General features: G+C 35.8%; 4 protein-coding genes and 1 non-coding gene across 5 annotated transcripts; 3 read left to right on the top strand and 2 right to left on the bottom strand.

Moving 5' to 3' along the window:
* The first annotated feature begins 305 nt into the window (after positions 1-305).
* Positions 306-7,851, top strand: LOC145233878 (eukaryotic translation initiation factor 4E-like). Its single transcript, XM_080098646.1, has 7 exons — positions 306-577; positions 663-758; positions 2,175-2,238; positions 2,936-3,049; positions 3,126-3,265; positions 3,366-3,420; positions 7,103-7,851. The coding sequence occupies exons 1-7, from the start codon at positions 420-422 to the stop codon at positions 7,160-7,162; spliced, it is 687 nt and encodes a 228-aa protein (XP_079954772.1). The 5' UTR covers positions 306-419; the 3' UTR covers positions 7,163-7,851.
* Positions 7,852-7,946: 95 nt separating this feature from the next.
* LOC145233877 (transcription factor A, mitochondrial-like) lies at positions 7,947-11,007 on the top strand. The gene is made up of 6 exons (XM_080098645.1): positions 7,947-8,431; positions 8,982-9,082; positions 9,139-9,209; positions 9,287-9,436; positions 10,120-10,275; positions 10,463-11,007. The coding sequence occupies exons 1-6, from the start codon at positions 8,379-8,381 to the stop codon at positions 10,667-10,669; spliced, it is 738 nt and encodes a 245-aa protein (XP_079954771.1). The 5' UTR covers positions 7,947-8,378; the 3' UTR covers positions 10,670-11,007.
* A 4,035-nt stretch (positions 11,008-15,042) lies between these two features.
* LOC145233874 (uncharacterized) lies at positions 15,043-22,109 on the top strand. The gene is made up of 10 exons (XM_080098642.1): positions 15,043-15,285; positions 15,377-15,451; positions 16,005-16,132; positions 17,504-17,595; positions 17,661-19,469; positions 19,541-19,651; positions 19,748-19,801; positions 19,869-20,030; positions 21,497-21,634; positions 21,964-22,109. Exons 1-10 carry the CDS (start codon positions 15,058-15,060, stop codon positions 22,038-22,040), a joined length of 2,874 nt encoding a protein of 957 aa, XP_079954768.1. The 5' UTR covers positions 15,043-15,057; the 3' UTR covers positions 22,041-22,109.
* Positions 22,031-24,115, bottom strand: LOC145233876 (large ribosomal subunit protein eL8-like). Its single transcript, XM_080098644.1, has 8 exons — positions 24,033-24,115; positions 23,823-23,943; positions 23,477-23,626; positions 23,056-23,143; positions 22,855-22,987; positions 22,666-22,796; positions 22,403-22,472; positions 22,031-22,236 (listed from the first exon to the last, which is right to left on the bottom strand). The coding sequence occupies exons 1-8, from the start codon at positions 24,033-24,035 to the stop codon at positions 22,129-22,131; spliced, it is 804 nt and encodes a 267-aa protein (XP_079954770.1). The 5' UTR covers positions 24,036-24,115; the 3' UTR covers positions 22,031-22,128.
* On the bottom strand, positions 22,548-22,622 carry LOC145235281 (small nucleolar RNA SNORD24). The gene has a single exon (XR_013861777.1). It is a non-coding gene; the product is annotated as a small nucleolar RNA SNORD24 (small nucleolar RNA).
* Positions 24,116-25,254: the final 1,139 nt, after the last annotated feature.

Below are 25,254 nucleotides of genomic sequence, written 5' to 3'. Positions count from 1 at the left end.
TCACAACACAAATTAAATCTATATTACTTTTTATTAATATACTGTCTTTATTACGTAAATATGCGATAAATTGTGGTGCAATTCACTACAAAAATTGTACAAGTGCCTTACAACATTTTAAGCCTAAACTCAGTTAACATGTTTAAAGTAACTAGAAAAATAGGTTTGTTTTACCTATTGAAGCATTAGCTATGGTAACTTTGTTTTTATACTTTTACTTTGCTTTGATCCTGAAGTTATATTATTTGCTTGTAGTTTTGAACCAAGCATTCTTGGTTTTGTAGACATGTTTTCTTTAGTAAAGTGTACACTTTGACTTTTCCAGGTGAAGCAAAAATTTCTAGTCAAAAAACATTAAACGTTTTGTGATTAGAACTGGTAATACACTGAACAATTGTTGTTTTCATAAAAACTATAATATGTCCGCCTCGGACAAAAAGAGTGGGTCAGTGACTTCTGAGACTAAGAAAAAAGACTTGCAGGAAAAGGATAACAATGAAAACAAAATTGTGGCCAAAAAAGAAGAAACACCAATAATTGAACCTGACAAATATATGAAACACCCTCTTCAGTGCAAGTATGTTTAGTTTTGACTCACGTGCAAGTGAAACAAAAACACTTACCAAAAATGTTGATATTTTATGCTGATTATTTCTATTTAGGTGGGCATTGTGGTTTTTCAAGAATGACAGAGCAAAAAAATGGGAAGACAATTTGCGCCTTGTAACTAAATTTGATACAGTTGAAGATTTTTGGGCGTAAGTACCTTGCTTTGAAGCATAATTTACAAAATGTTAAAATATACCTATCAAGCATATGGTCTTTTTGCAAATATATAAAACCTGTTCTAGCATTTGCCAAGTTATGGCATCTAAAATTGTTCTTTAAACATCTGCTCAAGCGGTTCCCAACTGGGCCAAATCGAGCTTGACTAACCATCTATGAATATTTTGCAAGCTTATTTTTCCTAGGTGCACAATGAACAGTTTTAAATATTTTGAGCACAAAAATCAGAGCCAGTATTTGGGTTTAAAGCATGACTACGTTTCAACAACTTATTTTGTTATGATCAGGTCATCAGAAATAAAACCCACATTTTTGTATGTTACTGGGCACCACAAACGAAAAAAATCTGTGGCGCAATAATGTTACTCATTGGTGGGTTGCTTGTTGAACAGTTTTGTGTCATGGCAGTTAGGGGTTTGTTAAAGCCCTATGATGTCAGAAGCATTAACAGTTGTTGCTCAAAACACCTCTAGTGGTCGATTTATTAAACATTGGCAGATTGGGCTGAAATTTTGCAGTACCATTGATTGAGTCATTGAAGTTTCATATTTTTTTAGTTTAGTGTCAAACCCCATTAGTAACCTTACTAGCCACCTAAAATGTGTAGTTTATAAAACGGTGTCGGAATTGGCTAAAATTTGGGTAGCATGTGAACTATGGTTCTCTCTTGAAATGCACTATTTTTAACTTTACATGTGTGGGTTTCTGCCTGCAGAAACAACTAAGGTTGTAAAAGACGATGGCTAATAGGGGACCCAATACAAAATAAGCATAGGAAATATATTTATATTCTGAAATTGGTTATAGTGTAAATGCAACAACAAAATGTGCTAAGCCACCCTTCTAGTTTCAGCTGAGTTTACATGATGTACAATGTGTTAGTACCACTTAAAAGTTACCGTATATACTCGCCTATAGGTCGCGCCACCGTATAGGTCACACTATTAGTTTTGTGTTAAAAAAGTGTATTTTAGAGTTGACTCGCACATAAGTCGCACTGAAAATCTAGGGATTTAAAAGGCCCTTAGCCTAGCTTTTTTGCATAAATAACTGGTGCAATTGGTTGTTTTTTACCATTGAACTGCATTGCATTGAAACCGCAAAACTATATTTTCTCAACAAAGCGGGAAAATCCAACGCAAGCTGAGCTGACGCATGTGCGTGTGCGCTCATGAAACTGTCTCGCATTGGTATGTGCGTGCACGAGCACATGCACCCGTATTCGATAGCACATTTCCACTACAATTCGTGTCTATAACGCGCACCCTTAATTTTTAATTGAAAGTTAGTATGAAATTTTGCGCGCTTATGTCGAGCGGATAGGTCGCACCTATATTTAAAAAAATATATAAGGAAAAAAGTTGCAACCTATATTTTCTCTTTTTTAGCTTATATAACCACATTCAGCTTTCAAGTAAACTTCAAAGTGGCTGCGACTATAATCTGTTTAAGGTGAGATATTTTTGTTCCATTTTCGGTGTTGGGATGTTTGACTTAAAATCATATTGTTGCAGCTAACAGTTACAGTGATAAAGGCATGTAGAATAAAGCAAATATTGTACTTGTCAGTAATGTGTGTAATAAGTGTATGTCTAAGCCACCAGGAAAAGAATGTTTAATAAAACATAACACACTTGGCATTTAAAGTCTGTTTTATTTTATGTGAGGTGTTTATGTGCGGCATTCTGTTTGGTAAACTTTTAATAAGACCAAATAATTTCACATTTCTAAAAGGATGTCGGTTTAAAATAATTGTCATTGTTTTTAATTTAAACCTCTACAAAGCACATATAAAGCACTATACTTACAACAGGGCTTGTATTTTCTGTCTGTACCCACTGATTAGTCAAGATTAGCAAATCACTTTGGCAAAATTTAAATTTTTTTACCAAATCAAAATTTAAATTATTTCACCAAAACAGCAGGTCAGATTTGCCAAAACTGTTTTGGCTGACCAAAACTTTAGTGCATCATTTTGATCAATTCAAACTTTTTGCTGCATTGTTTAACAGTGAATTAATTAACTTTGAATTTGTGGGTACCCATGCATTTCTGCATGCTGTAACAAACCTATCACAGATAAGATAAATTTGTGACCAGTTAAAAAGGTGATTATATGTTCACTTTCATATATTTTTTTTCTTTTAAGGATGGCATACAACCCATGTGGGAAGATGACGCCAACAAAAAAGGGGGGAAATGGATGTTACAACTAAATAAACAACAAAGAGCATCAGAACTTGACAAAATTTGGCTTGAAACTGTAGGTTTAGACTGCAATTGTATGTTGTTATGCTGTAATGTGAAAATAATTCACTTACATACAATTGTTTCTGCAGCTCCTTGTATTAATTGGTGAAGGATTTGGTGAAGATTCTGAATTTGTTAATGGCGGGGTTGTCCAAGTGCGCAACAAAGGTGACAAAACTGCTATTTGGACATCAGACTGGAAAAACAAGTCAAGTATTGTCAAGATTGGGTAAGATATCACTCAAACATCCAAAACAGGAGTTTGTAAATGCAATAAAAATGTTTTTTTGCTTGCGATTATATTGTTTTGTTTTATATATTTTATGCAGAGAAGTATACAAACAGCGCCTTGGACTTCCAAAGAAAATGTCAATAGGATTTCAGGTTTGTGAAATAATTATACGTCCACTTCTTAAATGGGACAAATTTGGTTGTTTTGTCTTTCTAACATGTCGATTCATATGTGAAGAGAATTTGGATGAAGTTTTCAGAGCTTGTAGATATATTTGGTGACTTGAAAGACCCAAACAGTGCCTTTATAGACACTAATGGTACATATGTCTTACCACCAATGGTAGATGCACCACAGTTTAGGAACCACTCTGCAGTAAAAATTTGTTCGACTAAAGTGCATCTTGGTCTTATTATGGGTCCCCTTCCATGTAGGGGACACATATTGTTTTTGTCCGTATTTTTTTTCTTTTTTCTGTCTAACGCTGTTTGTAAGACGCGTTTGGTTAAGAAGGAGTGCTTTATATTTATTCAAATTTTGCCAGATGTTAGTAATTATCCAGATTTGATCCTTCTGAAGTTTGACCCCGAACAACCCAGCGGTTCACCCTCATGCCCCCAAAACGATTTTTTTAAAAATGGTTGTACTGACTAAAGTACATAATCTGAGAGTTTCATGCTTTGTTGGTTGGTGCAATGTAAAGTGTGGTCTAAACAATTTTGTAACTTTTTATTGGATTCACCAATTTTCAACCTCTTAAAACCGCAAAATAATAAGTTTTAGTTTTAGGCCAGAAATACAAGCCCTAATGTGCTAAAATATTAAACAACTGTTTGCAGTAGGTTATTTGTTTATTATTTAAAATTTTGCCTTAATAGGCCAAATATTTACTTTTACAGTCCATAATATGTGTGCACTGTCAGTCAGATAGAAGTCTCAAATCTCAAGGGAGTAATTTACTGGTTTACGATTAAGGCAGGTGAATGCAGAGGGGGAGGGCTCAGACAGTCGTTTCAGTGATTTGTAATCAGCTGCTTTTGCGCAGCCATGCTATGTTGTTTCATTGAGATATCACGCAAAATTTTAGTTTTGGAAATTGTGTTCAAAAACTGACCTTGAACGACAATATCAAGGTCAAAGCATGAGATTAAATTGGAAGTATTTTTCCCGTTCAGGGCTAGAAAAAATGCAAATTTCCTGGGAAGCCATCAAAATTTCCCGCCATTTTTTGGTAAATCCCCAAAGGTGTTATACGCAACAAGAATACTAAACTAAGGCAGCTTATTTTACCTTTTCAACGCACACAAAGAGTCATCCAAACTTATTTATTCGCTTTCGTTGCTTTCTGCTACGCTATTTGGAAGTTTTCAAAAAACGAAACACTTCCTTATTGAACGCATTACAATCAGAACACTCACAAAAACTAGTAAAGATTAAAATTCGTAACAACGATGTGTAATATCACTACCTTGCGTCTGGATTTAACTGTTTTTTCATTCGTGTCGCTGCTTGTTTTTGTTTTGCGCCATTGCTATACTTGTGAAACAAATGCGTATTGTTGTGCACGTGCACACACACGCAATGCGAACAAAGACACTCAGCACCTTGTGTGTTGACCTATGAGTCGCAGCGTTTTAGTTACGTCATGTTTCGTTGCATCGCCGGATGTAACCAGTAATAAAAACTGGCGCTGTTGCGTTATTCCACCGCAAAACTTATTTTCGACTTTTGTGTTCGCTTTCACACAAAGAGCTAAAAATTTCCCGCGAGTGTGACCGATTTCCCGGGATGGAGCATCCCCATTTCCCCACTTTTTCCTGCCATGTTCCCATTCTTATTTACTGTGTTTTGTAATTATATGACAATAATGATGCAAAAAGAATACGGGCAAAACTTAAAGTTGGGTTAATGCCTTTTGAAAGTTTTTCCTTAAGAATCTAAAAATAACCGAAGGAACATTTGTTTACCATAAATCTGCACAAACACGCGTGTGGGGACCCATTCGTTTTTGCTTGCAAAAGCAATCATATGTGCAGATCAAATGATGTGTATAGTAAATTGGTAAATAGGATATAGAATATATAAAATGGAAGTATATTAGAATGCCACCTTTCTAGTTTAAAATAACATAGTAAACTAGAAGGGTGGCTTAGCACATATTGCCCTTGCATATACACTATAACACATATTTTCTACACTTATTTTATATTGGGTCCCATATCATCCATTGTCTTTTATAACCTTGGTTGTTTCTGCAAGCAAAAACTCATGGGTCCCCCCACACTTACAAAGTTGTAAATAATACATTTCAAAAGATAACCATGAGAAAGTTGGGTGTTGTAAGGTAAAACACAGTGGTCGGTACTGTGCATCAATAAATATGCTTCATGGAGTACAAACTATTCAAATTTAGTCCATTTATACATTTTTGAAGGTTTTTCCATTTCATGGTCTGTCTGAGAAAAAAAGTGTTAAATAGTGAGAAAAGAGGCTAAAACATAACAATCAGCTCCTATAACACAAATCAGCGCGAATTGCACATGACTGTTGGGGGCTAGTGGAGTAAATGATAGAGCTACAGGGTTCAACACAAGAATCAACACCTATAAATGGTGCACTGTACAAGCTGTCCAAATTTCATTTAATTCAGACATAGTTTGAAAAATTTACCCATTTTGGGGGGTTAGTGGGGTAAATGCTGGGGCAACAGGGCAAAACATGACATTCTACACCTATAAATGCACACTCTACAAGCTGTCCAAATTTCATTCAATTCTGACATTGTTTAAAAATTGACCCATTTTGGGGGGCTAGTGGGGTAAATGTTGGGGCGACAAAGTTGAACATAACATACAACAACTATAAGTAGCACACTCTATAAGCTGTCCAAATTTCATCCAATTCGGACAATGTTTAACAAACTCACCCTTTTAGGGGGCTAGAGGGGTAAATATTGGGGGTACAGGGTTAAACACAACAACTGACACCTAAAAATGACAAATTATACAAGCTGTGAAAATTTCATCTAATTCTGACACCGTTTAAAAAACTCACCCATTTTAGGGGTTAGTGGGGTAACTGATAGGGTTCAACACCCAAAAGTATGAAATAGGAAATCACAATGACCCAATCAACAGTCATGTAAAATTTTATCCAATTCAGACAATGTTTAAAATTTTGACCACTAGAGGTGTTATTAGCAACATTCGTCAACGCTTCTGACGTCATAAGACGGTTAACACCCCTAAACGTTTTACACTTTGGGGTCTAGCAGGGTAAATACTGGGGTTATCACGTCAAACGAAGCAGGGGGCACATCTGCATAACTATATCTACCATCTGTGAAAGTTTCATCCAAATTCACCAAAGATTTCATGCCAAAAGTGCATGGACAAACTTCACCGGAGTTAAAAAAATAATATGCTAACGACTTGTTTTGTTGTACAGCAGGAGTGGGCAACCTTTGTTACTGTAGTGCCAATTATAAATGTCAAAATTGGATTGAGGGCCGCACATGTGCATCACGCAAAGTGATTTTGCTTTGTTTCTTACCAAATATGCTAACTACAAGTATATTTCGTATTTGATTCCTGCCACATTTTGCCAGATCGCAGAAACCTAGCATCAGGCGCATTAATCAGCTCAAAAATATGTAATAATTGGACTTGTTTGCCAGTACTTTTGAAATCCAAGCGTCTCTGCGGGCCGCACAAGCTTTAATGTAGGGCCGCATGCGGGCTGCAGGTTGCCCACCCCTGTTGTACAGTATTATGGTATAAGGCTTTTTTGACATAGGGTAACTTGAAAGTTAATGTTATTGAAAATGTGATTCAGGCTCATGAAGACACCATAAACAAAACTGGATCTACTGTAAAAAGCATATACCACGTATGATGCAATCCATGATGTGCTGTGCAACAGACTCCACTGAAAAGTGAACTGAACTGTGTTTAACAATTAACCATTTGGGAGTATTGAGTAAAAGCACGCTCAAATATCTCAAAACAACATCCAGTTTTGCTCAAAAGTAATTGTTTATCTTTAAAAAGTAGGGGGCTACTGAAATGTTTTTGACTTGTGGCATGATTTATTACAACTTTGGGTGATTCTTTTTAATTGGTATATTATGATGCATTTGTTCCTACATTAATGCTGCTGTATTTATTGTTGCATGTAAGAAATGCATTCATATTGTTTATTTGGTTTGTGGCTGGATGACACTAATTGTAAAGTTTTGATGTGGTAAATTTTTACTCAACAAATGTTTTGGGTGTTTGGGCAACTTGATAATTTTTTGGTTTGAACACATCTCTTTCTGCTGTGTTTATAAACCAGCATCACGAAGAACTAAGTTTAAGGTATTTTGTTCCGAAAGGTGCAGAGATTAGATTTTGTCACAGAATTGTTAAACCTTAATGCCTGCTTTTGTTAGTTCTGGGGCACCTGTTTATGAACTTTGCATTTGGGACAGTGATTAGTTGGTATTTTTTTTCATTCTTGAACCTGCAGATTGTTTTTTCATGTGCAAGTTGTTTTGTTATTTCTCTGCGTGTTTAGAAAATTAAACTTCAGTGTAAAGTGTAGCATTTATGGTTGTTTCCATATTGTGGTGTTTAATAACAGTAACAGAAACGAACCCATTGCAGACGATTAAGTTGCAACATTTGCACATCTTTCAACCCAGGTGAAAACAAATCAGTTGCCGCAATTGACACGAAGAAATGGCTCTTGTTTTTGATCTGTAAATCAAAATATTATGGATGCAAATTGTTCTAGTTGCAGAGAACTGTTCCCAGGTGTACGCAAAACCGTTGCTGTCGTCATTCTAAACACACGCATAAACAGCAGAAAAGCCCTGCGTGTTTTACGAAGACACCCTTAAAACGTAAATTTAGGTAATTCCAGTATTTTAGTTAAACTCTGTGTGGATTGGTTCTGCTCGTTGGCAAAATCTTTGCTAAGCGTGGGCAGTGTAGTCGTCTGGTGGCGGGAAAGATTTGCTACACAGTGCTGGGGAACGTCTTGTCCGCTAGTACATCAATCGTTGCCTACTTGCCATTCGGCTTTATGTAGTTTACCGATTGTGACACGTCGTTTGAAGAATAACAAAATGTTTGCTGGTATCACTTTTACGTGGGAAAGAAGTTTGCTGCAAGCATTCAGGTTTGTGCGTTGTGAATTAGAAAGATTTTAAAACAATTTGGTAACAATAGTGTTTCAGGTATTGGAAAAATATTCTGAAACCAAACCTATGTATGCAATGACACTTGTTATGATTTTGCAAAAAAAAGTTCTGCAAAGGGGAACGAATGTAAAAACGTACCATATAAGCTTGGACTTTTAAAATTTAGATAAAAGCAAGTTTATTTTGTTGTTTTCATACTAACTACCCTGCATTTTTTATGATGTTTACCTTCTGGTGATTAATATTGTGTACTGAAGTAAAGTTATTAGTCATTGTTTTGTAAACCTACAAACTAACTTTTTTGGCTGTTAATAACAGGTATTTGTAAATGTTTATTTATCTGATACATGTACAGCTGGAATTCGGAAACCAAATCCTGTTCAAGGTTATTGTATTTTCTGAAACCAGATCCTTTTAAAGGTTACTGTATTTTTCTAACATGAATTTGCCATGCGCAGTATTGATTTCTGTTTTTTTTGTGTTTCAATTTTTGTTGATAGTGTAACAAGAAATGTATGTGCATTTTAGAGTTCATCAACACTACTGCAGTGCATTTCTTTCATCACAAGCTCCACCAAAAAGGCCCAGTGGAAGTTTTTTGCTTTTTCTTAAAGATCAAAACTCAGATGGTACAACATGTTCTCTTAGCATTTCACAGTGGCAAAATCATATGTGAATTTTACAGGCATTCCAAGGCCCTTGTTTACAAAACAAAATGCAGAAAAATGGAGACTGCTTAGCGATGAGGAAAAACAGGTTTTGTTTTGGTGTTTTTGGAAAAAAAATATATAACAGTGAAAATAAAGTATTCATAATATGTTTTTATTAACTAGCCTTACATTGAGAAAGGCAGTGAATCAATGAAAAAGTACCGAGAAGAACTACAGGCCTTCCATGATACATTGTCAGATTTTGAGCTTGACCAACTGAAGCTTGAAAAGGCACAGAAACGTGAAGCACGTCATAAAAGAAAGCAAAAAATGGTTAGTTGTTTAATAGTTGCCCCAAAGCTTTTAGTTATGTTTGGATAAATGTGAACAATTTATTTACCCGAAAACATTTCTATACTTTGTTTGCAGAAATACAAAGCCAAATGTGCTAAAATGTTAAGCATTTCAAAAAGGTTCTCCTTTTTAGTGTATAATGTTAGTCCAGTAACTCCCCATTCAGCCCCGAATATTTGAACCATAGTGGTTACTTGGTCCACAATTGAAATACTGTGCATATGTGTTGTGTGCAACTCTAATGATATGCAAAATAAAATGAACGTTAAAATATGTTTAATGATTTGGTTGAACTTGCTTAAATGTTCTCCAAATCTGAAATTGATTTTTACTAATAATGATGTAATAACCAATTTGTAATTACTGTACATTCAACAGGTGCCTATTGGGACAAAAGTTTACAGGGCTGTTTAATGGGTCATTGTGGTTTCATATTTTACTGGTTTGGGTGTAAAACCCTGTCATTGTTATCTCTTTAAATGCTTTTTTTCAACTTTGCTTGTGTGGAGACCCATAAGTTTCTGAAAATAGGTTATAGTGTATATGCAATGGCAAAATGTACTAAGCCCCTCTTCTAGTTTGTATAAGTTTTTTTCACAATTAAACACCACAAATGTTTTTGTATTTGCGTTTTTATTTCTGTTTTTCTTGTTTTGCTCAAGCTGAAAAAATCTTTGGGAAGACCAAAACAGCCACTTTCTGCTTATACATGTTACACGCAATCAAGAGCGGCCAACCTCCCTGTGTCTTTGAAACAAGTTGAACGTTTCAAACTAATTGCTGCTGACTGGAACAAGCTGAGTGAAAGTGAAAAACAGGCATGTCATATATTGATGATTGAAATAATTTTATAAGCCAGCAACTGAAACACATTTTTGACATAAATATCTTTTGAAAATATTTGGATTAAGTATAAATGCGCGAAACTCGCATCAATTTTACCCTGCAAATTTCGCAACTTTGTGTAGCTTTGAAACTCTTTAAGCTGGCAATAATTCTGTTTAGGAATTTTATGACAAAGCAACTGAAGACAAGGAGAGATACAAATCAGAGCTTGAAGAATATGTTTCCAACCTGCGTAGCAATGGCAGGGAAGAGTTTATTCCACCCAGCTACCTAACACAACTACGAAGGGAAGAAAAGAAGATTAAGACTGCAAAAAGGTTGCAAAATCTCATTGACCAGAATACGGAAAGGTTGCGCAATTTGTGATGGAACCTTTTTTTTCCGAAACGGCTTTGCAAAATCCAAACTCTTGTTGCTTGTGAGAATTGCTGTAAAAAATTTTTAACAATCAATTAGGTTTGCTGTATTAACAAGTTTCGTACAGTAAAACAAATCGCAATGCAACGCTGAGACCTTACACCGTGACAAAGTTGTGGGCAAAAATGATAGATAAAAACGTTGTAAGGCGAAACAGCTATACCGCGTTTTGTTCAAGTACGTGATAGGAACCACGTTTAACACATTATTCTGATTATCTTTGTACCTGTAGAACCGCTTTTTCATCAAAAATGTTTTTTCCCCAATAAATGTTGATAAACATTTAATAGGCGACCAAAGAAAACTCCTACCCAAGCACAGTGTTTTATTGTCATGTCCATTTAAATAACGTGTCGTTTAGGCCAGTGGTCTTCAACCTTTTTTATAGGCGACCCCAGTTTAAGGGAAAATGAAATCAGAATTTACATGCGACCCCATTTTTTTCAACACTGAGAAAAAAGTAAAGCTGAACCGAAAGAACAATTACACAAACTGTACATAATAACAAACAAATATGGCGATACAAAAGTATTACGAAAAAATGGCTATACAAAAGTATAAGAAAAAAGTTTTTAAGGCGTTTCATTTAAGACATAAACCCAATTTTAGGAACACAAACTTGTCAAATTGTTCAACATTTAGTTTGCACTGTTAGTGAGATGGTTGCGCCTGTATACTATCCACAAGTTTTTGAAGCCACGGCTTGACTTTGCACAAGCTTAACCGCATGTCATGCTCCACTTCCAATCGATTACGATGTTTCGTTTTTAATACACTCATTGCACTAAATCCTGCTTCACACAGCCACGTGGTTGAAAACGGGATTAGAAAAATTTGGCATATTGGGTACGCTGCATAAATAACTATTCACTTGTTCTGGTGTCACTTTAAATAATACAAACTAATAGTGTTGAGTCATAATACACGTTGTCGAAACCCATTGTTACGCGATAAAGGCATTTTCTGTTTTTCCACTACCACGATTTAATTGCAACAGGAGGTGGCAAGCTGTACTACAAAACAAGAGCAAAAGTTGCGATCTAAAAGAACATAATATTAGTTTCATTTTCTGTAATCAATTTTAAAATGCTATAAATTAAATTCGGCGACTTATTGCGACCCCAGAAAAAGTTTAGGCGACCCCACTTGGGGTCGCGACCCATAGGTTGACGACCGCTGGTTTAGGCTTTGGAGATTTAAAGCCGTTTTTTGCCCTGTTGCAATTGCGAGCGGCTTTGTTTACCAGTGTACAGTGTCATTTGTCTCGTCTCCACAAGCAGCAACAGTGTAATAGTCGAGTAGCCATAAAGGAGTGCTCTGCGTCCAGTGCGTCGTAATATGGGCTAAACAGGCTGTCCCAGTCCAACTTTCGACCGGGTTTGTATGGAATGGCCTCCCTCATAAGTTTCAGCCAGAGGTGTTCATACAACCTTAACCCGCAGTAAATACCGTATTTGGTTCACTATTAAGTGTAAAGCAGTGAAAAAAGTAGAATGACTTTCAGTAGTAGGCCAAGGAACCGTCTGGTATTCCGTCCCAAAATGCTGTTAAGATTATTCAGGGGATTTATGATAGCCTATAATTGTGACACCTTTACGCTGAGACTCTAACTCAGGGGTCACCAAACTTTTTTCACTGCGGGCCGGGTAAGTTTGACAATAATTCGCACGGGCCGCATAGTTTACTTACTCCAGCGCCGTATTTTCAAACTTACCCCCCCCCCCCCCTGGACGATTTTTATAGGGGGCCCAAAAATGACCTGGGATCCGGGCCGTATAGATAAGTGACCCCTGCTCCAGCTAAACATCTAGCAATAGGCTACTTATTTGACCGAAACGGAGTTCATGGGTACTTTCACCACTGGTGTTTGTTCGAATTTTAAAGTTTGGATCAAATCTTGTAAGGGCGCTAACGTCTATCAGTGTTACTATCGGTTCAGATAAGGTATCGATGCAACCTGTTATCGTGATCTTTGTTATCGTTTACTTGCCATAAGAATCTTTTTTTTACAAACTCATGATCGAGCCAACCTAGCTGCTCTAATAGTTGCACAAAATACAATTAAGCAGATAAAATACGTGCAGCGAAAGAGTTGTTAAGTAAATATTTTTTATCCCGAGAATAATAGGACAGAGACTGATAGATCTATATACAATGAGGCATTTTGCATTCAAAATAAATTCAGTAAAAGTTAGGCCAACGCCACAGGACCGTGAGTGTTGGCGACCGGTCATACACTTGAGGAGTAGGCTACTTATAGTTCTCAAACGGTGGTGTGCCCCGAAAGGTTCTGGGGCGAGTGCGACCCAATTTGACAAAGGTAATTTATGTGATATTATCCTTGAAGAGAAATGACTGATGTTCACATATTACATCAATAATGCGCCCCAAAATGTTGCAAAGGTGTGCCCTGGGGTAAAAAAGTGTAAGAAACTGCAAAAAAGACGAACCGATCGCACCCTATGTGGCCTAATCAAGGACGAGTGATACGATGTCGGGGACAAACGCATTTAAAACATCAGTGGCCCATTTATTCTGCCAACAACGCAAAATTAACCTGGAGTGAATTTGCCACTAAAAGTTTCACAGATTTTGGCTACCTATTTGAAAATATTAGCCTATATTTCTCGTGTGCAGAAATTAACAACTAAAATTATAGCCTATAACTTGTCACGAATAGCCTTCATTCCAAAAATACGCGATGTCAGTTAATTGTAATCTAGCCTGATTAGGTTCTATCCGCGAAACCTTTTACAACCATCGTTGATATTACAGTTGAGTTTAAACACGGGTTAATGATTGTTGCTAATAAGAGGCAACCATAGCTTATCACTTTTTTGGTCGCAGTAGCCTAGCCCAGGGGTCCGCAAATAGTGGGTCGCGACCCAAATTTGGGTCGCGAGACCTTCCAGTCTGGGTCGCAAAATATTTTAAATTTTCCATGAATATAAGCATCGAATCTGTAGTATTAATTAACTTTCAGCTTTTCAACCTAATTATTATTGCATTGTTACATAAGACTACGTAACAGTTACATACAGGCTATGTAACAATGCAATAAGTTATGCGTACCTGCGTAAGCAGTCAGGCTTTTCTGTTACCATTTTGCTGAATAAATACGTTCGTTTACCTACTGTTTTATGTGCTGAGTTTCGCTTAATTTTGTGCAAGAAAACAGCAACTGACAAAAGCATAATTTTCCACAAACTTACATGCTAACAAAATGCTTGGGTCGCGATAATTTAGAGCAATTTTTTAGGGTCGCGCCAAAAAGTATTTGCGGACCCCTGGCCTAGCCTAAAGTGACATATATAGGCCTATGGGTGATACGTTCGCAATGTGTTCCTTGTGTCCAGCTTGACAAAATATTGTGTGTGGCCTGGGAACAAAACACCAGAACAAAAAGCATAGCTAATTACGTATGCTACTTGTTTTTTTTGTATTTTTCTTGAAATATTTTTTTCCCAACCTATTCCGCCTTCATGCGCAAACCACTTTTCTCTCAGTGAGTTACTTCATAGGTATAACCTTAGCCATCGTAGCCCTCGCATGAGTTACCTGACATAAGATTTGCTCGGGTAAAGGGTAATCCTACTGAGTAGATCGGGTTTGGAACTCGCATATATGGTTAGGCGACAGATATAAAACCCCACAAAAAAGCGCTAACCTCGTCAAAAAAGTGACAATCGATATTTCTCCGTTTGTCAGATTAGGGCGAGCTTTTTGTGAAGATGAACGCTTGTTTTACATGTAGATTTAACTATTTTAAAATTTTTGAACGCACTTTAACCTGTAAGTTCACTCTGATTCTCACAGATAAATGTTATCGCAACCGTTTATAAAAAATATTCAAGTTTGGAAAATGCTAAATCAAGCGTGACGTTTGTAAGTTTGACGCGCTTGGCTTGTTTCGTAAAAATATCTAAATGTTGTAAATAAGCTTGTGATTGTGAAGTTTTGATGACACAGTTGTTTGTTATTGTGGGAAAATTTAAATTGTGACTGTCGCTGTCGTGCATAAAATGCAAACGGAAAAATTAAAATAGACAGGTTTTTTGACTAAGGCAGAGTCGCAGACTTAGACTACAGCAAATAATCAAATATATTTTGTGCCCCAAATGAATGTTTCTTGATGGTCGTTTTGCTCCAATCTTCTTATCTTCTGTTTTCTGCCTTAGCTTAAAAAATGGCAAAGCACAGTAAAACGTTTTTTAAAAAAAACTGTTTATTGACCATACTGGAGTCTATATTTATCACCTCCAGCCTGTTTTAAACAAATTGTGCATGTGAAAGACCTGACTTGTTTATCTCTTTTCTGTAATTTTACTGCACCATAAATGGAAAGGTTAACTAACAACATGTGCATTATTGCATCTATTTTAGATTTTAGGGTTTTCAATGCTTTTAAGTTTTATACCAGTTTAAGGACTATGACTAATCAAATGCAACAGAATGAAGATTTTAATTTGTACTTGGATGAAACGAGCAGAGTTAGTGCACTGGATTTGTATGAAGACCTACTTTGTACTGACAATGATAAAGGAACTGCATTAACTGTTACAGAGGTGGGTTTATTGACCAAGTGTACAAAAGAAAAGTGATAAAAATATCTCGTGCAACAAATTTGAATTGAGTGCTTCTTTATCTTGTCTTTAGGTTAACATTGAAAGGCGTCAACTTGAAGAACAAAATCAACTTCTTTTGCAGCAGCTTTCTAAAGCCACAGCTAATGTAAGTTTTTTTTAGAAGTAACTGGTGCTTGCAAACCTGTATATATCTGGGTCATGGGAATATTTACATTTGAATTTGCATTGTTATGTCGAAATTTGTTTTAATTTTGTTAAAAGTGCACAAATGCAATCTGAATTTATATTAAACATTGCATTTAAAACAATTATTATATCAATAAACATAAATATTGTCTTATTTGTTAAAGTTAACATGAAAATTGAACTGAATATATTTTTAAATAGTCGGCATCGAAATCAATGTAAAGATTTTGTTATTATTATATATGCATGAATAAAATAAAATGCAATTACAATTGTTTTGATTGAAACATAAACATGCAGTTGAAAAGTGGAATACTGCATTGAAGTTAATGTATCTATCATATCATCAACTGAAAACCAAACTGAATACCATACTATTTAATTAAATCCAGTATATATTTCAAAGATGCAAATTATGTGTATACATTTTCTGCTGCCTAATCAGGATTTCATTGACAGACCAGGTAACAGTGGAAAACAGGTTTTTAATTTTGTAATCATGCTGTTTTTAGTTGAAAAGTATCACAGAGCAAAACAATGCTTTGAAGCAAAACTTTGCATGCTTACTTGAAACTGCAAAAACAGAACTGGAGAGAAAAAACAAAGTGATTGCTCGCTTGTCTGGAGTAACAGAACCTCGGTATGTGTTTGTAAGCAATTACAGATCCCCTTGCCTGATGCCATGGTGGGGGGGTCAATTGTTGTGTTTTACTTACTCCACTAACCTCCTAAAATGTGTAAGATTTTTAAGTCTTGTACATTTATATCTATGTTTGACGTCAAATCATGAAGCTTCTGCTTGGGTATTTAGTAAAATGCATATTTACCTACTTGACCTGTGTGGGAACCCGTTAGTTTCTAAATATGGAATATTAAACAGTACCATATAGGGCTGTTATCAAATAAAGGTTTTTAATTTTTCAAATAATCAAATAATTTTTTTCCTTTCAAATCAAATACCGTAATTCAAATAATTTACAATACCGGATATGTAAGTCCCAGAGTCATTATTAAATAAGGATAGTTAAAACTACTAAACGAATTTTGTAAGCTCTTAGTCATTAAATCTAGGCTACATCTTTTTTTCTGTTTAAAATAATAAATTAGTACAGATAGGGACAAACTTCAATTATCCTCCGTAATTTGGCAAAACCATCTGTACATATTCCGTGTGTATTTTACGCTATTACAACATCTTTTTCTGGGATACTGGCTGAATTGAGTAGTGATCTATACCATTTTAATCACTTGCTTGAAAAACTTCAATTATTCCTGGGTGTAACTAATACCGGAATGAACAAAAAATTATCATGCTTTTTTGTCTAACATTTTTGGGGGCTTGGGTAATGAACATTAATATAAGGCTGAAAACATATGTTTAAGTGCTTCTGTGTACCCGCAATTTCATACAAAAGTCCCCAATGTGTTCAAATAAATTGATTTTGTACATATATCGAGGTGTACTGCATAGGAAAAAATTATTTGATTATTTGAAATGAGTAAAAAATTATTTGATAAATTTTTAAATAATTAAAAATTTCAAATAATCAAATCATTATTTGTTTGATAACAGCCCTAGTACCATATCATGTTCTTTCATATTATTATAGAATTATGCCCTGTTTACCTTAGCTAACAGTGTAAGTCCAATTGTTTTAAAGTTCACAATCCCTTTAGAGTTAAATATACAAACCCCAATGTGACAAAGTTAAAGGATTTTATGTTTTATATGGATTTCATATACATTCAACAAACTTGTTGTTAAGCATGTGAAATGAATGTCACCAAGTTATAAGTTAATTTAATGGAAATTGTCAACTTTACAATTAAGAATGAATTGTTACACCTTTTCCACAGCATGGCAAGTGGTGTATAATATCTGGTAAATTGTTGGACAGGACATAGGATATGATTTTTTTGCACCTGTATACCTGATACCCCTTACCAAAAAAAAATGTTTAAAAATCTGAATGTTTGTGCTTAAGTTAAACATGTTTTTTTGTATGAAAAGCAATCATCAACGCCAAGTTGTCAAGACTACTGGACAAAATGTTTTGTCACTGAAGGGTAGAAGAATCGATGATGACAAATCTACTGCAAAAAGTACAGTACATATAAACTTATAATTATAAATCTATACTTTTTTTAAACACATTTTTGTTTCACAGCACATATGGCAGTTGAAAGTCAGAGAAACAAAACCACAACTGTTCCTAAACCTTCACATACTGGTGACAGTGGTATGCAACTTTTTCCAGAAAAGCTTGTCCCACCTAATAGGGAGAGGTTAGAAAAAAATAATCCTGAAACCAACAATTTGAAAAGAAAGCATAGCCCGGACGAACTACCTGTTGTAAAGCGATCAAAAGAAAATAACACAACGGAAAGTTACAGAAAATTGAAAGATCCTCATATCAAATCACGAGAAGAGTCTTTTTCCAGGGATAGTAGAAGTAGCAGAAAAGATTCTAGAGACCGGTCACTGGAAAGAAGAAACAAAAGAGGAACCAGAGAGTCTGATTCTAGAAGAGATTCATACAGCAGTCGAACTGATTCTCAAAATTCATCACGAATAAAACATCGATCACCTGACAGGACAAGCAAAGAAAAATTACAAAAACTTGAGGTAAAAAGGGACCCCAGAAGAAACAGAGATGATCGCTCTTCAGACTTGCGTCGCAAACTGGTAGCACAGGCGCAAAGCACTGAAAAATGTAAGGAACATTTAAATCCATCCAGGCAACGGAATATTTCAAACCAGGGTAAAATAATATGCAAAGACTCCAACAAAAAACTTTCAAAACATCAAACAAAACCAGAAAGAAGATCTCATCCTAATGAAACTACTTCTTCATCGAAAGAATCTGAAGTGATACGTGTTGTTGAACCACTAAAACGTAAAGCAGATTCATCCACTGATTCAAAGAGTGACAAAACAAACCTTTTGACAACTGAAAAGGAGCTGAATCAAATTCCAGTTCTGGGTAAGATTCAAGAAACTTCACACTTTTCGTTGATCACAGATAAAAACACAGATCGAAAAAAGAAACGGTCTCTTTCAAGTACTGGCATGTCAAACCATACCACCACAAAGCAAGCAGAAAACGTTTACCAGGAAAAAGATGAATTATCAGTAAAGAAAGGAATATCTTCTAAAAGTGAAGTGGCAAAGAAAACAAATATATTTCAGCACAAACAACTTGAAAATAAAGAGATATCACCTACAAACAAAAAAGAACTGAAAACAAGCAAGCATCAAACACAACCTGGAACAGAAAAACATGATAGCTCAGTTTCAAAGAAGAGTCAGTCATCAATTCCCCCCACTACAGCAAATTTAAATGATTCAGCCAAGTTTGACATACCAAATCTGGACATTTATGACCAGCTAGACTTTAACGAAGATTCTCTTTCTGCAAACTTTGAAAATGGCAGCAAAAGTCTCTTCAAACAGCCAAATAAAAATGACACTGATAAGACTGGTTCAAATGATAAGCCATCAGACCCAAAATCTGACAAACCATCACAACATTGTAAGAAACTCAAACTGGTGGACAAAGCATCCAGTAATAAAAAATCTGGAGACATTTCCGCAAAATCCTCTGTAATAACTGAAAGGAATATGGTTGTACATGAGAAAAGTGTTTTAGAAGGAAACTTTAAAACCTGTACCTTACCTTCAAACACTTCCCCCAAATCTGCTATTCATTTGGAACCATCTAGTATGGCAGCACATAACAGTGATCAAAAAAGCAAACAAAAACCTACTAATAAAAGTGTCTGCCTGCTATCTAAGCAGTTAAAGTCGCCACATAATGTTTTGCAATCCACTGTTCCTACAGCAGCAAGCAGTGCAGAGTCATTGACCCGTAGTTCTACAAATACACCATCAGTAAAACTTCAAACACCTCATTCTGGCAACAAAGAAAATGTGGAGGAAAAGGAACTATCAGTTGGAAAAAATAGCAAACAAAACAGTAATTTCTTTTTTGCATAGCATTGGGTTGATATTGTTTTAAAAAATATTTGTTTAAAAAATATTTTTTAGACTCAACCTCAAATGATAAAAGCATTGGTGAAAGTTTTATGCATTATTACCGAAATGCATCTTTGCACTGCCTTCTACATTTAGCAAGAAAAAAGTTGTCTCTGAAAAAAAGTAAGTTATTTTAATCACTGACTGTTGGCAACAATGATGCATTAATACCAACATGTTTTATGCAACCAAATCATGTCAATTTAAATAAAATTTCAGGTGAACAAAAAGTCAAAGATTCATCACAAAATGAGGATAAAATCAAAAGTCCTGGTAATATACAAGTGCAATGACGTTTTGTTTGAATGGAATTGCCATGATCACATAAAATATGTTTTAGGTCCGACACCAACCAAGTCACGAGCAATGTGGCTGGCTAGTTTGGAAGAATGTCAGCAAAGAAGGAAGCTAAGAAGTAGATGGATGTCTGAAAAATCTGATGAAGAAGAAACTCACACTGAAATACCAACAGAATTGTCACAATCTGCAGAAATCACAAGAAGTATGCATGCAACTGATGTGCAGAATTACATTTTATGTTCCACCTAATTCTTCCACACTTTATGACAAAAATGTTTGGAAAACTTATAAGCCACAACTGTAACCCATAAATCAAAAGCTTTGGTATTGTAACAAAATCTGGCCGTATTCCAGCAACCATAGATGCTCGAGTTTTACAGAAATGCAAGGTGGCAGACGTAAAGTATGACGTCACTAATGCGAGCAACCACAAGAACTCAAACTCAAAGCCCAACAAACTTCCCATAATTCGTCAAAATTAGAAGAAAAAAAGTTATTTAGTTTGGAACACACTGTTGTAACGTTTAAGATTGGTTTAGCAATATTTAAAAATGTTTAGTTATGTTGTTGTTGCTTTGTATCCCTTCCCTGAAGGGGACACATTTTGATTTTACTCGATTTCTTTTCTTTTTTTCTTCCCTGAAGTTTGTCCACCCCATTTTGCCATGAAATGTTTGGTGGATTTGGATGAAACTTTCACAGATAGTAGATATAGTTATGTAGATGTGCATCCCACTTTGTTTTTGTTGATAACCCCAGTATTTACCCCGCTAGCCCCCTAAAATGGGTATTTTTTTCCCAAAGTTTGTCCGACTCGTTTTTCCATCAAATGTTAGATGGATTTGGATGAAATTTACACAGATGGTAGATAAAGTTATGTAGATGTGCATCCTACTTTGTTTTTGTTGATAACCCCAGTATTTACCCTGCTAGCCCCCTAAAATGGGTTATTTTCTAATTGTACACATTCATTGGCAACAATTGTGTGTTTAACGACATGAACAACACACTAACCAAAACAGGTTGCAGTTTTAGGGCGTGTTTTGTTGCTTTTTCGCCAGCACACTTGTTTAAAAGCTAAATCGTTCCTGATGTTAAGTTTTTACGACCCCCCAAAGTCAGCTCTTGAAAAATATGACATATTCATTGATAAGACATGTAAAGTACATAGCAATCAGCACATCGACACAAGCGTTGTTATTTACACTTCATTAAACCAATTCAACAACGGGCTGTGGTTTGCTGACACCTGATCTGAAAACTCTGACATTGGTGATAAACATGCTCAGGGATGCGAAAACTGCAGAGGAGCTCATTATATCAGACCATTACTAAGTTATGGTGACTGTAAATTTTTTCAATAGCAAATATTTCGCTTGCCAGAATTTGAGTGTGATGTTTTGTCATTTTAACTAGTGGATGATTTTTCTTTTTGCTCAAATGATTTTGTAGACTTACGTAGTTTGATTTGAACTAAATTCCTGTTGATACACGAGACCATATTTGTCAGTGGCTTCCTTAAGTGTTTTTCCAAATCCAAACTATCAATTGTGTTGCATACTGTAACATTTTCAGTGTCATATTGCCTACATCAAAAATTTTTTTGTTAAACTTGTGTATACTAGTTAAATTTTTGGCATATTTCTGACAAGATGTATTTTCCTACAGTTGAACCATCCAACACATCATGTGGTTCATTGTCATGGACAAGGCATGAAGAGTCAATGAATCGATTTTTTGGTCTTGCTGATGTTGTGAAAGTTATTACCCCAATAAAGTCCATATCAAGTGAAACTAGTACCAAAGGTATTTACCAGTTGCCACAAACTTATGTTTTTACTTTTAATTGGGAGATTTTAACATGTTTGTTTCTAAACAAGGAGTAAATCAATTCGTCAGAGTCCTGAAACTGTCTTTGCTACTCTTACAGACTTGTCATACCAACATATTTTTCTCTATTTTGATAGACAACATTTTGTAAAAGAAAAATAGGATTGTCGTAGTTCCTAAGAAATGTCTTTAGTATCAACTGATATTTAACCCAGATTTTTTGCTCTTAAAAAATTCCAAATTTGATTTAATTCAATAAAATAAATAGTCTTCAATCTACTCTTGAAGATGTGTTCATTTTTCAGGTTGTGCAACAGAGCTTAAGAATTTACAACGAACGTGCAGAAAGGTTCTTCAATCTCCTACCAAACATTGTTCTTAAAAAACTGTTTTAATTTCTTTGCATTATCTTTCATTTCAAATCCATAATACACTTTTTTAAATGAGTGAGTTTATTGTTGTGAAGCAGTTCACAAGTTGGCTTTTTGAGCAGCATCTCGTGCCCGTATTTTTTCTAACTTCACAAGTTTGGCAACAGATTTGTTGCCCATTATTCCACCACCCCAATGACGACGGATCTGCAATAAATAGAAAATTAGAGTATTTTAAAACCAAACAAACTAAACAGGCTAAATCGTTTATGAGCTCAGTTTTGTCATGTCACAACATCAAATTGTTCAGTCGAAGAAATTCATGCATCACAGCCAGGAACAGTTAAAACAACAATTCATAGTTAATTTTTACCTCATCAAATCTGTCGTTGTAGTTGGTCCTCACACTCTCAACTAATTTGCTGAGGGTGCCTTTGTCTTCACTGCAAAAAAAACATGTACAATGTTAAGAATTTAAAAGATTCATTGAATGAATATTATTTCTTATGCACAGACATGGTCTCAGAGATCTTGGTGGACAAAATGTAATCATTATGTTTCAAGATAGCAAATATTGTCAATCATCATTGACCAAAAACCAGATTATAAGAGGCAAAAAAACAAAAAAAAACTGACTTGTTCACATCGCTGATAGCCACACATGTGCAGGTCTTCCTGTGAACCAGACGACCCAGTCTAGATTTGCCTTTTATAATGCAGTAGGGAACATTCATCTTGCGACAAAGGGCAGGCATATAAAGCACAATCTGTGTTAAAAATAAAGTTTTTTTACAAGAGATTTTAAAATAAAGTTTTTTTGGGTACCTCAACAGGATCAACATCATGAGCTATCACCACAAGCTGAGCCTTCTTCCTTTCAATCAGGTTTGTAACAGTGTTGACACCACTTGCAAGAACCAATGGCCTTCTTGTTGGAGTATCTTGTTTGCCAGCAGCCCTATATCAAAATTTGGCATTAATTGCAGGATGCTGGTAAAATCATTTAGGTAAGTTAATTAATTATACCTCTCCTCAGCACGCTGTCTCAAACGATTCCTTTTGTCCAATTTGGTTTCGGGCTGGTACTTCTTGGCAAGTCGGAACAGGGAAGCAGCTGGATGGTAACAGCAATATGCACCAATGCACAATATGTTGCAGTGAACACTACATCCACATTTTATCAGCAACACATTGGCATTGGGCGGGTCGATACAAAACACTTTTGTGTAATATATGACCAACTTGCATGGTGGTTAAGCCAATGCAAGGGACAGCAATTATAGATAATCTGCATGCAAGTTCTTGTTAAAAAGGTTTACTTAAAAAAACTAGTTAAAAATTATATCAAGTTTCAGATTAGGTAAGGGATTGTCTTCACTTAAATCAGACAACACAATGGTCATCATAATTGCAATAGCAAACAATTGTGGCAAGACAATAGAAATACCTGTCTGTTTATCAAGAGTATTTGAGAACTGATTGATTGCTGGTGGAACTTTCAATCGCCGTTGTAGCACAACTTTTTGACGCTGGAGGCGAATGTACTTTGGCCAACGCACAAAGTGAGTCAAATCCCTCTTTGGCTGGATATCCTGACCTTAAAATTTAGCGCGGTTTCAGCATAAAAGGTACATTAAATGATTGCAAAACTTCCACTATCTGTGATAGTCTCAGGTAGAACGGTTGTTGATATCACTTGCATGCGTTTGAATGCATAATAATGGCAGAATTATTTTGTCATCATGGACTTCACTTAAAAACATGCTTATTTTTCTATCTTTCACAATACTTACCAATTCCAAAGTTCTTGGGCCTCTTCTCAAACAAAGGATTGACAACTTTTTTGGCCTGGGCCTTTCGGGCCAACAAAGGGGCTGGCGCTACGCGCTTTCCTCGGGATTTCTTTCCTTTCGGCTGGAAAAATATGTGTTCTTTAATAGCTTTTAATTTAGAATCAATCGCGCTAACCAGGCGCAAGATTGCCAAGGATACAACCAACTTACCATTGTGCTGCTGCTTGGTCGCCGGTCAATCGCAAAAGAGAGAGAACACCAAACTTACGCAACACATGGCGTGATGTTTAGCGGAGCGTGGAAATTTACGATAATGCTCCGTAGTTTATTTTCTATGTGCCTATGCATGCATAGGTATAGCTTGACGAATTTTTGAAAACTGACCACATTTTTGGTATTTGTTGCATATCTGCAAATTCTTTTTTGGTTTAAAGACATTTTTTTCCGAAAATAGGTGAAAATGATGTCGGTCCCATCAAATCAATAAAGTCCCAAACAAAACAGGTCACTTTTGGCTTGAAACCAATGTAGAATAGTGGTGTAAATATAGCACAGTTGCTTGAAACTGCTCTGTTGCCATGCTTCTTCATTTTTGTTCACTTTGAATTGTTTCGAACGCAACCACCTTGACATTCTTGATCTGCACATTTTGCAATTAACATGCAATACCATGCATTGTTTTGTTTAGGGTCAGCAGACGACAATGATTTCCCGCACGTCTCCGAAATGCAGGCGTAAAATCTGGAAATAATTTTAAATATACACTACCATGAAATAAGCAATACTGAGCTTGTTTTATCGCTACGGTGGTGCGAGTTTGCAGCCGCGCGATCTGGTTATCGCTGTTTTACATGTGTGTGTTTTGCATTTTGTCGCTTTAAAAGAAATTTGTCTTGCAAGTTATGTCATTATCCTGATGAAGGCGTCTTGTATAGGACGTCGAAACGTCGATTGTTTACAATAAAACTGCTGGATGAGCAATACTTGGTCATACACTACCATGATGTCCGGAATTCGGTATCCCGTAGCCTACATCAGTGGTCGGCAACCGGTCCGCAAGGAGTTCGTTACCGGGCCGTATAACTTTTCCTGTGGAACGGTTTAAAACATTTTGCCCATGTATCCCGGGAATGATAAACTAATTTAGGTGTTTTTATTGCTAAATATTTGTAGTTTTTTGAAGACCGGTCCGCGATAAAATTTCACTTTTAAAAACGGTCCGCGGTGCAATAAAGGTTGCCGACCCCTGCCCTACATAACTTCTCAAAGTGGCCGAAATTGCCTTGCTGGGGTGATTCGAGCTTTGGGGCAAAAGCCTGATTACGATTAAATGTAAAAACCGACTGCTTTGGTTTCTTTCCTATTTGAACAAACAATTTGTTAAAAGCGGTTTACGTTTTCTGTTGTCTGCGCGGTTTTTGATTACACGGTT

Source organism: Phallusia mammillata, chromosome 6, assembly GCF_965637545.1.
Source record: "Phallusia mammillata chromosome 6, kaPhaMamm4.hap1.1, whole genome shotgun sequence".
Taxonomy (NCBI): domain Eukaryota; kingdom Metazoa; phylum Chordata; class Ascidiacea; order Phlebobranchia; family Ascidiidae; genus Phallusia; species Phallusia mammillata.
The sequence above is the reverse complement of the archived record's forward strand: the minus strand, read 5'-3'. Positions and strand labels throughout refer to the sequence as shown.